The sequence below is a fragment of the Thamnophis elegans genome, chromosome 1, assembly GCF_009769535.1.
Source record: "Thamnophis elegans isolate rThaEle1 chromosome 1, rThaEle1.pri, whole genome shotgun sequence".
In the NCBI taxonomy this organism is placed as follows: Eukaryota; Metazoa; Chordata; class Lepidosauria; order Squamata; family Colubridae; genus Thamnophis; species Thamnophis elegans.
The window spans coordinates 92,945,096-92,961,369 of NC_045541.1; the positions used below are offsets into that span (position 1 = coordinate 92,945,096).

General features: G+C 39.0%; 1 protein-coding gene across 1 annotated transcript in view; it reads left to right on the forward strand.

The window, feature by feature from the left end:
• The window catches only part of MPPED2 (metallophosphoesterase domain containing 2), a 158,918-nt gene that overhangs the window by 130,628 nt on the left and 12,016 nt on the right, over window positions 1–16,274 (forward strand). The window contains exon 5 of the mRNA XM_032209592.1: window positions 11,949–12,064. Coding sequence (XP_032065483.1) covers window positions 11,949–12,064 — 116 coding nt within the window. The remainder of the gene's footprint in view (window positions 1–11,948; window positions 12,065–16,274) is intronic.

Here is a 16,274-nt window from a genome sequence, read left to right on the forward strand (position 1 = left end):
GCCTTGTCCATTGGTTTTAATTATGAAAATCCAGTAAGAAACATCACAAATCACACATTTATGATCACAGGGACACATTGCTGAATGAGTGGTCGTTAAATGAGGTCTACCTGTAAACATACCTGATAATAAGAATCATTATTTGCTATTAACAATCACAGCAAATTATTTAGTATTCCAGGCTCCAAAACAACGAATTTATCCATCCAGTTTTCCAATCATCAGGTATTTCTAGAGAACTTCAAGGAAAAATGTATGTATGAATATTGGTTTTTAAACTAGCAATTCTGGAGAGTAGATGGTATGCAGTGACATTCAAATCCTTCAAGAGCAACCTAGAAGTTTTATTCTTTCTGCTTCCTGAAAATAGTAATTATAGCATCTTTTTTTATCTACTTACTCTGTTATTGGAAGTGTCTATGGCAACCCTGGTCTGTTTTTGCCAGCAACTCCATTTCAATTGTCTAATGCAGTCCTGCAGTCTATATTACCTTCCAAATCCAATTTGCTAAGATCTACATCCTTCCATTCTTCTTTTGTCCTTAGGTTACTTAAAATTATCTGAATGCTTGTTTCTCCTATGTCTTCTTGCTTCCTTGTGTGGGTAGAGTAACTTGTTAAACTGAACAAATGCTAATTTTTATCTGAGCTAATTCTTCCTTGTTGCTTATGGATGTGATTCTGCTTGTTAAGCTAATTTTATTCCCTATTATTTGTGAATTTTGACTGCAAGTTTGAACTAATTTACCCTGAATTAGTGAATCAGAAATAATTACTTTCTTAAGTGACAAAACCAATGGTGCATGAATCTGCTGTGTATGAGCTTCATTCCAGTTAAAAAGCCCTTTAAACAAACGGCTGGCTCTACATGTGTAAACATGTGAGTTTGCATACACATGGAATGAAGGATGTTGGGCATCATCCCAAGGCCCATAGATTCAGTCTTTTGGTGGCTCTTGCTCTTCTAATTAGCCATTTAATCAAATGAAACCTTCAGAAAAAACAGACATTTTCAACAGAAGATAGGATGATCACACATATATAATTCACCCAGTTCTGTTTTCAGTGTCCTGGATCGTTCATCCCTTGAAACTTAAGATGAATTTAACTTTTATCCATGAGTGGCTGGGGAACATTTGAGAAATCAGTGGGTTGCGAGAATGAAGCGTTTCACCCAGTGAATAAACCCAGAAAATATTGCAAAATAGACAGAAGATGAAAGAGTTTATGATGAACCACGAGTCATCCAAATCAGGGGTGAAATCAACTTACCTTCGCTACCGGTTCGCAAATGTGAGCTCACATGCCCACCTCCGCACATGCACAGGACCTTCCGCATATGAGCAGAGCATCAAAAACAGGACGTGACGCCGTCTGGGTGGGTGGGCGGAGCCTCCCAACACCACCGCTACAGGTTCACCAAACCGGATAGAATCGGCTGAATTGCACCACTGATCCAAATGGTGGTCCCTTATAACTAGAGTTAGTATTGAGTACTGCTTGTTGCTACCAGGATAGCTTTTTTAAAAATAAACAGGTTAGATTAATCATTAGGTTAAGAATGCTGTAGAGCAGGTTATTACCAAAAGTAATGAATAAACCCAGTTTTTTTTGTTTTAGTTCTCCACAATTTTAGTTATACTAGCTGTTTCTTATCACTTAATGTGAGATTGTATGGGGTGGAGAACAGTGCGGGAGACGATGAAAGGTAGGTAGATGGAGGCTAACTGGTGATGCTGTGACATCATTGGAAGGAGAATAATTTTTTATCCTACATTTCAATACCCTTAAAACCAAATTAAATGGCACAAAACCACACACAAATGTAGGTGTTTTATGACTGTAAAATGGGTCTCTGGGATATTTTGCAGGTCATCTGGAGATTTATTTTTCTTGCATAGGCAACAGAATGTATGACTTTGTAACTGGGAATGGAGCCATAACTTAAATGGCAACAGAAGTTTTTTTTTCCCCTTAAAATTCTGTGGTTTTTTAAAAATGAAATATAATACATGCCACAGATTCAGCAGACATTCTGCAGTTTGACCTCAGCAAATATATGTTTCTGGGCAAAACATACATTTATTTCCGGTTCAGTTCATTTAAATTCTCACCCAAGCCAATTGCAACTTTGAAAGTATAGGCTTATAATCTTGAAATTGCCTATGAATGTAAGTTTACCATCAAAGATTATAGCTGGGAAAAATGTGAATACTTCACTGACAAACATTATGGTACTTTTCAGGATCTCTCTCTTTCCCAGGCTGTTATTCTGCTATCTCTCTGTAGCTGTTTCCTATCCTTCAGCCTTTTCTTTCCTTCCCACTCCTTCTGCGTCCTTGATCAGTTGCTTGTCCAGCTTCTTGCAGGCAACCACATTTCTTACGAGGTACAGTAGCAGAAAATGTAATAGTACAGAAAATGTTTGAGATATTGTCAGTAGCATTAGCATTCATCATGCAGAAATGTTCAGGTATGTTAGAAATAAGTATGGCTGGGTCATGGATTTGTGGAAGCCTTGTATAGACATATTAGTCATAAATTCAGTGAAGTCTTTGTTAGAAAATTATTGAGGAAACTTAAATGTCAACCTGAACACTTTTTTCTACTGCCCCCTGTCGACTTAAAAGATCAATGTAAAGTATGAGTACAGGGCCCTTGACTTCAAAATCCTTCATGGAATACAGTGGTGAATAAAACATTTATAGCTTATGAAATACGGAATACTGAATCTCTTTCTAATTTGCCAATTTCATGGCTTTCTGAAGCACAACTGGAATTGGAATAATATCGTATTCTGACCTTAAGACCAAAGATTTTGGAATGTATATCTTACTTTTAGTTCATTTCTCACAAATTGTAGCATCAAAGGTTATTTAGTTGTTTAAAAATACCTCCCCTAGAAGTAATGAATCAACAATTGCAATTGTGGTATGTATAATAGAGAAGGAAATAGACCTATACAAAACTAGCCAGTAGAAAAAAATAATAGCAACTAAGTCAGAGGCCTTTGAGCACAAAAGAATTACACATATCCTGCAGGGCAGAGGGGAAATTGCTTCTGTATATTCATAGGCAGGCAGATTTATCATGGGAATGCCAAATCCCTCCATCTAGTTACACTTCTGGGATACAAGTCAAGGAATGTCATCACTTTTTGCCATTGTGTTTGCATGAAACTAAATTAAAGCCTATTTTCTATGAGCAATTACAATGGTACATCTCATTAAGAGAAAAATAAAAATGTTTATGTTTGAACATGTAAACCTTGGTTAGCTATGCTGAGCCAGGAGGAGTTTGCCTGCCCCTGCCTAGAGATAAAGCTGGAAGCTTGACTCAAATCCATACACTTGAAAAAGAGAAAAAGGAAACCCCAGAGCTTGTACTGTACCCATATTTCCTTTTTCAGCCTCATCTGAACATTATTACACGGCTAAAGTAACATCAGGAGTATTAAGTTGGCTGATCTTTCCTGGTTTCAGTGTGGTAGCCTGCCAACCAAACCTGGACTTATAGCAATTAATGATTAAGCAACAATTAGGCCACAATTGCAGGGGCATCTGAGGCTTTGTGGTATCAAAATAGCAGACGGATGGATTATCAAAGCTCCACCCCTTTTTAATATCTGCTGCATGAGTGTGTGAAAAGGGGTGGGACTACTGTCACCTATTTGCCATTTTGATATTGTTGACCCCCTGCAAAATCAATTCGGAAATTGGAATAGGATGCAATAGCTGCAAAGTAAAGTTTTTTCCCCCTTCCTTTGGATTGTGAGCCGCCCTGAGTCCCCCCAGGGAAAAGGGCGGCATAAAAATAAACCTCTAATCTAATCTAATCTAATTCTTATTCCCATGATGTTTCTTTAAATAAAGAATGAGGAGTCTGACCCAGAAGTCCTGGCAATCAAGTCATTGCAGATTTTGAGAGGGTCAGTGACACTGTTCCCTCTAAGGTGCACGCCTGCGCGGCCGCGCACCTTGCAAGAAAGCCCCGCGCAGAGTTTCTATCTGCCGCGCAGAGAAACTCTGTAAAGGAAACATTTTGCAGGCGGCTACAACTGGATCCGGCAGTGCTGTTGCCTGTTGGAGGAGGAGGAGGCAAACCAGCCTGCCACCACTGGCCACAGCCAGCCCCGCCGCTCTTCCCGCCCCCTTCCCAGCCCCACAGTCCAGCGGACGCAGAAGAAGCAGCCCCGGGGCTCCGCTGCCATCCCAGGGGAGGAAAATCGTGTTGGACCAGCAATGGCTGCAACAGTGAGGAGTTAGGAAGTGGGGGATGCAAATGCCCAGCTGTCCGCAAGGCATAGAAATCCTCCCATTCCCCACAATCCTGTCAGAGCTGAAGAAGCTCTGTGCAAACCCCCCCCCCTTTGTTCCCATCTTGCCTGAGCTCAAAACCGCAGCCTTTAAACGAGGCTCAGCATAACGCGGAGGAAGGAAGGCGTTTCCTTCTGGGGAAAGAGCTGGAGGCCGGGAGAAAGATCCAAACACGGACCCTGGCTATCTCCCCCCACCACCTCCTCGCTTCCAGGAACTCTCCGCAACCCCCCCACCCCACAAGAGAGACATCAGCGCCGCCCCGAGGGACAGGAGGGGTCCCGGGCGCAGCGGCATCATCTCCCCCCCCCGCCCGAATAGGGACTCCCAAGTTTTCTAACATTATCTGTTTCTTCTGTTTTTCAATGCAATCAGAGACAAAAATGTTATGTCTGAAATTAAAACACAAGAAGATTGGTATAACTTCAGAATATAGGAGAAATATAAGCTTATTTACTAGATATTCAGGAATAAAACCAACCTTATGAATAGCTTTCACACAGGAAAAAATATTTCAGAATGCAGAAATGAAGAAGCTGGAGACTTGCTTTGCAACATATTTTACGCACCAATTAGGAAATTTTAATTTTAAAAAACTTAAGAGAAAAAAATACCCCTCACAATAACCCATATTCTTAGAGACTTTCATTTTGGATCTACAATACATGAGGGTGCCTTAGCACCTTGGAGCCATACAGTGGTAGGAAGGGACTGTGATAATAGTTGAATTCTATTTTAATCCACTCACACTTTATAATTCTATGCCTAATGTTAATCTTTATTTATTCTCAATAACACATTAAAACCTTTAAAATGCTTTTGTATGAAATCATGCTAGAAAGAATCATGTGTCTCTAACAATTTTATTGAAATTATAAAACAGGCAGTGACATTTTAATAATTTGAGACACAGTTTACAGAAAGCAAAATTGATTGGGGTTATTATAATTCCCCATTTGTTACCAGAGTTTACTTCTGACAAAAAACAGGACGAAGCCCTAGGAAGGGCTATTTTACACATTCCTTGAGGGGCTTAATAGTTAAGGCGCTGGACTAGGATTTAAGAGACCTGGTTCAAAACTACCCTCAAGACACAGCCACTTTTTTTCGCAGGAAGGGGGAGTTGAGCTGGTGCTCTGCAGATTTTGATTTTAGAAAAAGAAAATAAAGGCTTCTTGGTCCACCTGGACCGGAAAGTCAAAATCCAGAAAATTAACCTTGTTTAGGAAAGTTTTGCACTGATGGAAAAATAGTGTTTTCCAGTGAAAGTTTTTTCCCTACTTTTCCTTGTTTGCTTTTTTGGCCTCTATTCCTTCTCTTCTCTTCTCTCCTCTTTTCTTTCTTCCTTTTTTCTTTCCTTCCTTCCTTCTTTCTTCCTTTCCTCTTTCTCTCTCTTTCTTTTTTCTGCCTCTTTTTCTTATCCTCCCACCCTCCTCTCCCCTTTCTTTTTCTCTTTCTCCTCTTTCCTTTTTTGTCTCTCCCTCTGTCTCTGTCTCTCTCTCCCTCTCCCTTCTTTCCTTCCTCCCTCCCTTCCTCTCCCCTCTTTGTTTGCTTCTTTAAGTGCTCCAATTGCTAATCTATATCAGTTGGTAATTTATTCATAACTTGCTAATATCACTGCAGACTATTGGATAGTAAGGGGGAAAGTATAGTCCTCAACTTACAACAGTTCACTTAATGACTAAAGCTACATCAGCACTGAAAAAAGTGAATTACAGCTGTTCTTCACACATGATCATTGCAGCATCCCCATGGTCATATGATCAAAATTTGGATCTTTGGCAACTGCCTCATATTTATGATGGTTGCAGTGTCCTGGGGTCACCTTTTGCAACCATCTGCCAAGGAAAGTCAGTAGGAAAGTCAGACTGACTTAACAACCAGGTTACTGATTTAACCGCAGTGATTCACTTAACTGTAGCAAGAAAGGTTGTAAAATGGGGCAAAACTCACTTAACAAATGTCTCCCTTAGCAATAGAAACTTTGGGCTCAATGATGGTCGTAGATTGAGGACTACCTGTATAGGGAGATTTCGTTACTTAATGGATATTTACATGGTAGAATTGAGTTTCAAATAACACTAAGTTCGTTGTCTTGGGTGACATCTATGGAAAAAATCCAGGTGCTCAGGTATGAAAATGTGCTGCTCAAACACTATACTTTTCCGCTCACACGGAAAAAAAATTAGAGGGAACATTGGTCAGTGACACTTCAGCAGCACTTATCCATGTTGTTTGTGGTGTGTTAAAGCTTTCTTACTCATTGTTAGCACCATGTTACATTAGGTATTTAAACACAGTGGCAAATCATTCGGACTTGCAATGTCAAAAATACATAACATGACTGTGCTAGCATGTCATCCAGCCCCCCCCCCCCAAGGAATAACAAATTTTAACATATATTTTTTAATATAGAATTATTTTTTAAAAAAAATACATACGCCCAGGAATGTGTTAATAAAAACACATTAGATAATATTAATAACAAATTTGAGTAAAATAAACTCATTTTTGGAGAATCTGGAAGCTGCATGAGAACATGACCTTTGCACAACTTCTGGTGGGTTCAGAAGCCACACAAGATCACACCCCATTTTGGTGTGGCCTCTGCAGCCATCATATTAGAATGGGGTGTGCTTTTAAGAAGAGTAGTTATCAGTGTTGGTGAACACTGATGTGTTACCCAAAATGTTATGTATGGCATATCATTTTTGACACATGTCATTGGTTCACTATTACTCTGTTAGTGCATCATGTCTTCAATTCTTGCTTTGTTTGTAAATAAGAATTTTTATTATTGGTTGTCATTCACTGGGACAATCAGTTCTTATTACAAATAGTACCAAGAATCTTGTCTGGACTAAGTTACATTCTTATTGTAAATTATATGAATTTTCCCCACAAATAAGAAATTCAGTTTTCCAAATTCCTTTTATTTAGAGTTTCTTACTGGCATTTTAAGAAACTGAGAGAGTGCCTCCCTGCTCTTTTTAACACAAAACATTTTGTCCCATTTTGCATAGATCATAACACATGCTCAGCAATATTAAACCAAAAATCCATTTCAAATGTAAAAAACTGTGATGCAAGTAATTCCAGTGAAACTTCATGAGCAATTAACAATAATTCTTTATGAATTTAAAATTGTTTGGGAGCAAACAGCTGTTAATGTATTTGTACAATACTATGTAATAATTGTGTACCAGCGTGAAGAATAGGATGACCTGTTCTTTTGTTCTCGCTGAAATCTAAATCTGTTCCAGAATCTCAGTTTTACTGCCTTTGTTCTGGGAGAAAAAATACCATGCTGACTTTCTAACAAGCTTCTTTTTCTTTGCAATACATGAGAACAGTATAAAGCGAATGTCTTTAATTAGTAACAATACATAATCATTAACAGCAACCCCAAATGGCCTTATTTTAATCTCTGGGTACTTTGGCTTGTTTTCATATACAGTATTTTGTAATTGTTCATGAGACTTTTGCAGAAGATGCTTTATTATGTATACTCAGCAGGGTTGCACGAACAGAAAATAGGCTTTTTTAAAAAAAAAAAATCTAAAACAAATTATTATTCATTTGGATGAATTTCCAATCCATTTCAGATCAGGCTGCAGAAACAGCAGAAACAAAACTTTAAAAAGATGTTTAGTTGAATCCTGAAGTAATTTTGCAGAATAATATCAATACTAATGCATGTTACCCATTCTGCATCCTCTTCTTATGGGCTGTTTGCACCTTTGTCTGCAGAGGTGTACTTCCCGATTCATTCATTCTTCCCCTCCAGTCAGTCGACTACTATTTCCAGTATTCCGGCATTGTATATACCACTGGCCCACTTGGTCTATGATCAATCAATTAGAATAGAGCTGTAAGGTTACATGGAGGTCTTCTAGACCCAACCTCCTGCTCAGACAGAAGACCCTAGACTAGTGATGGCTAACCTTTTTGTTGTTGGATGCCAAAAATGTGAGAACACGCGTACATGCCAGCACCCATAATGTAAAGTGCCCCCCACGTGCGCATGCACGCACAATCCACACACACACACACACACACACACACACACACACACACACACACACACACACACACTCTCCCTCCCACACCTCGCCTCCAAGATGAACTTGGTATTTTCCTGGGGGGGGAGGCCGTTTTTGCCCTCCCCAGGCTCCAGGAAAGCCTCCAGAGCCTGAGGCGAGCAAAAAACGGGCCCTTTCTGAACTTCCTGTAGGCCGTTTTCCCCCCTCCCCAGGCTCCAGAGGCTTTCCTGAAGCCTGGGGTGGGCAAAAATTACCTACACTGGCCCCTTGGAGGCCTTCCGGAAGCCAGAAATGGATCATTTCCAAACTTCTGGTAGGCCCATTGGGCCCATTTTTTTTACCTCCCCAGCTCCGGAGGCTTTCCTGAATCCTGGGGAGGGCAAAAATGGCCTCTCCCAGCCCTACGGAAGGCTGGAAATCATCTGGTGCATGCATACTGGAGCTGACTGCTCATGTGCCAGCAGATATGGCTCCATGTACCACCTGTGCCACAGGTTCGCCACCATGGACCTATACAATTTCATTCAGACAAGTAACTGTCACGTCCAGGGGTTCCCGACGTGGGGCCCACACCCCACCGGGGGTCAATTTGATTTTTAATGGGGACAATTTGAACCTTGTTTAAACCAAGTTAATGGCCTTTTAAGTTTCCTCCGCCTGAGTAGAGTTCACTTTTTGAGTAAAGTAAGAATTATATATAACAGAGGGGGCATCAGGATTGTAAAGATGCTTAGGTGGGGCATAGCCAAAAAAAAAAAAAAAAAAAGGTTGGAAACCACTGGTCTAGTCTCTTCTTTAAAACCTTCAATGAAGAAGTATCCACAACATCTGAAGGCAAGCTGTTCTACTGGTTAATTGCTCTCATTGTTAGGAAGTTTATCCAGTTCCCGGTTGCTTCTCTCCTTAGTTTCCCTCCATTGTTTCTTGCTTTGCCTTCTTGTGCTTTGTAAAATAAGTTGGCCCCCTCTTCTTTGTGGCAGCCCCTCAAATACTGGAATACTGCCATCATGTCACCCTTAGTCCTTCTTTCCTCTGATTAGACATACCCGATTCCTACAACCATTCTTCACATGTTTTAGTCTTCAGGCCTTTAATAATCTTAGTTGCTCTTTTCTGCATTTTTTCCAAACTCTCAACATCTTGTTTGTAATGTGGTGACCAAAACTGGATACAGTATTTCAGGTGTGATCTTACTAAGGATTTATAAAGCGGTACTAATACTTTCCGTGATTTTGATTCTATATCTCTGTTATACAACCAAAAATTTTATTAGCTCTTTTGGCTGCTGCCACACATTGCTGGCTCATATTAAATTGACCGTCCACTAGGACTCCAAAGTCCCTCTCACAGTTACTGTTTTTGAGCCAGGTTTTGCCTAATCTGTACTTGTACCTATGGTTTTTCCTGTAAAAGTGTAAAACAGTGCTTTTCTGCACATTAAATTTCATTTTGGTACATACGGCACATTTTTGAAGTCTGTCAGGATCTTTTTGGATCCAGAGCTTGTCTTTTGAAATATTGGCTATTCCTACTAGTTTAGTGTCACCTATACATTTGATGAGTTCACTTTCTATTCTCTAATCTATGGTATGTCATTTATGAAGATAGCCATGGTGGTGCAGTGGTTAGAGTGCAGTACTGCAGACTACTTCTGCTGCCTGCCGGCTGCCTGTAATTTGGCAGTTCAAATCAAAGGTTGATACAGCCTTCCATCCTTTCGAGGTGGGTAAAATGAGGACCCAAATTGTTGGGGGCAATATGCTAACTCTGTAAACCACTTAGAGAAGGCTGTAAAGCATTGTAAAGCAGTATATAAGTCTAAGTGCTATTGCTATATTGAAGAGTACTGGGCCTAAGATGGAAACTAGTGTTACTCCAGTGCTTACTTCCCTGCATGTAGATGTAATGTCATTAAGGACTGGTCATTGACTATGGTTTGTCAGCCAGTTACAAATCCATCTGATGGTGATCTTCTTAGAGATCCTCTCTCTACAGATGACTATTTTCTGTGTTTAACATTGTCTTTGGCTGTAGTTTGACATCAGATCATGCACAAAATGTTTTGTCCATAATATTCAGCACATCTTACCATATTAAGAGGTTTTGCAATGTTGTTATCAGATCAGAGCTGGAGATAAGAAACTATTCATGAACTGGGCAATAAAGCAAATACTGTATTTAATAGCTGCTAGAAAAAGTAGTCTTCTTCCAGTTGAGCTCAACTGATGATTTGATACAGTAGATATGTCCATGTAGGGTTTTTGGCAGTTATAAGATTCACAGTTGTCTTTTTCCAAAACATTCAGGATGCCTATACACAATGCTGAAACAGGGTAAATTAACTTTAGTATTGCAGGATATTACTAAAACACTAGCAAGGTTTGCGGTAAAAATAAAATATGACTAGAGGCAACAAATGCTACTGTACTTGTTTTATATTTATGTTGATACAAAGGGATTTAATAAAAATTGAATGATGAGCTACTAATCTGCAGTTTGAACTTTTAAACTTATTAAAGTGAATTGAGCAGTCCAACTACTTAATTTGTGCCAATGCAGTTGAAGAAATTTTCAACTATAGTGTCAAATCTGTATGTAAATTACAGGTCCTGTGTCAGGGTAATTATAAAGAAATGCAAGGAAGTGGAAAATGGAGCTTCTAATACACTCTTGCAAATATACTTACAAAATATATTAATCTGCAAACAAGTTCAGTTACCTGAATTTTGGCACTGTATTTCCATTTTGACTGCTTGGCAAGCTGTTTCAAAGAATTATTTCTATTAAGTGTATTCATGGAAAAGATCATCTCTCTCTTCTTTACTATCCAGATTGAATTGTCTCCCATCATCATAGAGATGACCATCTTTCTTTTGCAATTAGCATGAACTAAAGTAGGGTGGTAAAAGGACATTGTGATTCACCTGATTTTTTTCAGCCCATTCAGTTATCTGCTTACCTAAAGCGACTCACAGAATTATTAAATGTAATAGTATCTTGGCAGATCAATTTGTTATATTGGAAAGTTAGATGTAAAGCAGGTTGATGATATAAAGAGTTTAAATTATTTGATCCATTGCCCTAGGATAGGAAATTGCAGTTAAAGAGACTTTCTTCACCCAGAAACATTTATAGGAAAAGATTAACCCAGGACAATGGAGATTCTGCATTTATTTGTCAAAGATCTATTGCCTATCACTGCAATACCAAATCAAAATTCAAATGCCAAATATAAATTTAAGATAGACTTTCAATTACTCTAAGAATAACTTATGTATCAGTGCCTTATGGAAATTTTTTAATTACAATTTTTATTGTTAGAATTAATATATTATGCTATAGCTTTTTAAAGAAAAACTTATGAAATAAAAAGAATATTTAACATCCACTTTTCTTTCCTTAGAGACTGACAGTCATACTGAATTAACATGATTATGGTTTAGATATCATTTGGTTATCAGAGATTTTCTTCTACTCTTTATTTTTCATTCTGAATGAAAAGAGAGAAAATGTGCCTTGTTGTATAATTGTAAAACAGAAATAAATCCTTCTTCCATAGTGACACAAATTTATTTTCTTTCCTTCATAGGACACCATGGTTTAATGGATGGGGTTTTAATCTACCCAGAGGTCAATCTTTGTTGGACAAGTGGAACCTTATTCCTGAAGGCATAGATATACTAATGACCCATGGGCCTCCTCTTGGTGAGTATCACAATTAAACTAAGATCACTCTCAGTGGGTATGCTTTAGCCCAGACGTTAACGGCATCCAGATAGATTGATATAAATTGATTGATGCAAGGGCAAATGTGAGAGAATAGATGACTTTTCAATTCTACTGTATGCAGTGGTATCATCAACTGGATTCTCTAAATAAAACCTGATTCATGCATCAATTCCTTTTGCTGATTTGCAGTAGGAAGGAAATTAAATCTTCATTTTAAATAGCAATAGTACTTAGACTTATGCAACACTCCATAGTGCTTTGCATCCCTCTTTAAGTGGTTTACAGAGTCAGCAGATTGCCTCCAACAATCTGGGTCCTCATTTTACAATCTCAGAAGGATGGAAGGCTGAGCCAACCTTGAGTCAGTCAGGATCGAACTCCTGGCAGTGGATGGAGTTATCCTGCAATACTGCATTCTAACCACTGTGCCACCATGGCTCTTGCAATGATATAGAAAATAACTTTTCTGAAAAACCTCGCTTTTTAATAAAGTTTTGAATTCTTGCCCCAAATAGAATCTGTGAAAAGATGATAGTGATAATAGGGAACACATTAAAATCCATGTAGTCCAGGCACGCCATAGATTGCACTGCTGAGCCCTTCCTTTGGCACTGTTTATACATTATAACAGTATGGAAATTGCTTTACTCTGGCACCCTCAAAGCCAGCATCAAAAGGTTGAGGTCAGTTATAGAAAAAGTTCCAGGGCAATTGTCCAATTGGAATTGAGAAGAACTATTCTGTCAGGTTGAAAGAAGCCAGCTTTACTTCTGTGACCATTTAGGACATCAAAATGAAAGAAAAGTAGCTTCTAAGCAGAAACCAATGTATGAATGGCAGGTGTATCATCAGCTGACATTTCTACCCTTCTCTCCCACTTTCTACCCAAAATATTATTCCATTAATTGTGCTTCTTTCCCCCCTCTTCCAAGCCATCACCAAACCCACTGACAGGTAGTCACCGCCCACCCTCCCAATTTGGCTTGTTTGCTTTCTTCTGCCTGCAAATATTCATTCCACTGTCGAAAAGGGTGACTCTAAAGATGCTCCAATTATTGCACAATTGCTCTCATCCCTCACATCAGCAAGATTCTGCTTAAAGGGAATTACCAGATATCCAAGCCAGCTTCTGAAAGGGTCATGGTACCCAAGACCATATTGTCAGTCTGCACTGGGGGGGGGGGCAATTGTACAAATCAAAATATAATTTACATATGCTTCACTGATTACAAGAAAGCCTTCAATTCTCCATAGTGATAGGGAGGAGCAGCCAGGATTGGGTGTTGCTGTTGTCTTCTGCCTGGAGACTGAGCCAGTCATCTTTTTTGATGACGCCCGTCTACTGGAACCTTCCCCAGGTTTTTGGCTCAAGAGAAGCTATGGATAACCCTACAAGACTTTGGGGTACAAGCACATCTTGTCAAGTTGGTGCAATCACTGTACACAAATCAGGAGGCTGCTCTGCGCACATTGTATGGTGACACTAATTGGTTTAATACAGAGAAAGGAGTATGACAAGGTTGTATTTTCTCCCCCTATTTATTCAACCTGTATGCTGAAATGATTATAAGGAAGCTATATCTTAGGAATCAAAAATCAGGGTAAATACACTGATAATACAACTCTCCTCTCAAAAACTAAAAAAAAGAACTGGAACATCTAATCAAGGAAAAAGGTTGGAACTTTGGTCTCTTTTTGAAAAAGACCAAGCTCATGACTACTGAAGGAATGAAAACATCAAAAGAGAAATTGACAATGAAGAGATTGAATGAATGGAAAAATTTCGTAAGATCGCAGAGAGCTTAAAGCAGTGAATGCAGCCCAGAAATAAACATTGGGTTGCACTGGGTCACACAGCAATGATGAACATGAAGTAAGTATGAAAAAAAGCAAGGACATCAGCCTGGCAACCAGATGTAAGTTAGTCTGCTCTTTGTGTCACATAACTACCTATGACTCTGAAAGTTGGACCTTAAAAAAACAAGGTAGGAAGAAAATCAACTTGTTTGAGTTGTGGTGCTAGAGAAGGCTCCCATATATTCCTTGGGCAGCATTAGAGACTAACAAGCAAATACTGGATCACATAACAGCAGAGTTGTCACTAGAAGGCAAAATCATGAAACTGTGCCTCAATTATTTTGACCATGCCATGCAGGGGAATTCATTGGAGAAAGCAATTATATTTGGAAGAGTTAGTGGTAAAAGAATGACAAAGAACATGATGGCTGGATGCCATCAAAGCTGACACCAGACAGAGCGTAGAAAAACTCAAAGAACAGTGCAAGATCGGAAGATGTGGAGAGACATGGCCTATAGAATCACTGAGAGTCAAACATGATTGAATGGATAACATTATCATTGCTTGCAAGTCATCAGGGTACTTCTATCCCATTGTGGCTATAATTACTACAGAGTTTTAAAAAAGGGAAATTTCAGCTAGTCCCTCTTTTTCAAACCAACCTATCTCACAGAGTAGTTGTATGGAAAAATGGGAGGAGGGAATGCTATATACAGGACCTTGAGCTCCAGAAGAAAACCCAGCATATACATTTAACAAACAAGCAAATTAGATTAGTTATGCCAAGGCTGTCAAACTCCCAGCCCCATGGGCTGGATGCATCATGCACTGGCCATGCCTGGTTTAGCGAAGGAGGAAAAAGTCCCGATACTTCATGTCACGGCGCCATGACGACGTGAGTTTGACACCCCCTGAGTTTATCCAGTTCTTAGCAAACGGATTGTAATTTGTGTTTGTAAGCATTATGCCAAAATTTGTAAAAATGTACACATGGGTTAGATTGTTAACCATAGAAACCAACTGAAAGTTTCACTGTGTTGTAATGTAAAATTAACCAAATTTGACCCAGATACAAACACTCTGAAGTTGATTAAATAATATTGAGGAATGTGTAGCCACCATATTTGATTTAGCTCTTCCTTCTCTTAGCTCTTTCTTATTCCTTTAATCTTTATAAATGCAGAATATTAGACCTCAAACCTTTGCCATAATTGATGTCAGATTTATTGATTTTTTTCATTACCTATATAGACCTTAATGGCTTTCTTTTTAATAGAAGTCAATTACTACTTTCCTTAGAGGCCAGTTAATATTCTCCTGTATTATAGTTTTACTTACACAGTTTCAAAACTAGGGAAATTATTGATAGAGCTTGTCCTTCTGGAAATGATAGTTATTGTCTTTAATAAATATTTTCAGTACAATAAAAGTGTACAAAATTAAAAGAATAAGAAAAATAATAGAAAAAAATGAAATACCAAATAGAATTATGGCTTCTGCTTTTCCTTCTATCAAGTAATTGACATCTTAGAAGTGGAATTGGGGACTCCTTGGTGCTCTGAGCTTGGTTGTTTCCTTGAAGATGTTTTTTTTAAATCCAACTAGGTATTATCATCAGTGGGAGTAAGCATGGGATATGTTCTCTATTTATATACTGTAGCCTTACCTATGATAGGGGTGTTTTCTTCTTGGTAATTCCTTAATTGGTTTTCTGCTTGATTGTTTGCGTAGTATTAATCCCTGCTTATATAAATGGTGGTTGAATATATGTTCCTCTCTTTTTCTTTCCTTCTTAACTTTTTTATTGTCTCTGTTGAATGGTACATAAATATACTTTATTTCTCTCTGTCTTTTGAAAGCTAATTTCTCTCAATGCCAAGCTTCTAGGCATTCCCTGGGGTTTTTGGGTTTAGGTTGATATAAGACAGTGTTGGCGAACCTTTTCGGCACTGAGTGCCAAAATGGGAGTGCATGCATGCACATGCAGAGGAGCACCAGAAACCAGAAGAACAGCTCTCCAGTGTGCATTTGTGGTGTGCCAGAAACTGGAAGAGCAGTTCCCCACCACGGATACATGCCCCAGGAAACTGAGTTCCAGTTTCTGGAGCGCATATGTACGCGAAGACCAGCTGGTCGGCGCACATGTGCGCACTGGAAACTCAGCTTCCTGGCATACGCACCAAGTAGCTGCTCTTCTGGTTTCCGGTGCTCTCCCATGTGAGAAGACCAACTGGCATGTACACACCGGAAGAGCAAGAGGCGACGGCTGGCGTGCCAGAGATATGGATCTGTGTTCCATCATGGGTCTAAGATGTTTTTGATTGAGTTTGTCCATATGTTGTAAGATTAAGGAGTTTTTGTTATGTGTTCTTACTGCTAGTAAGTATT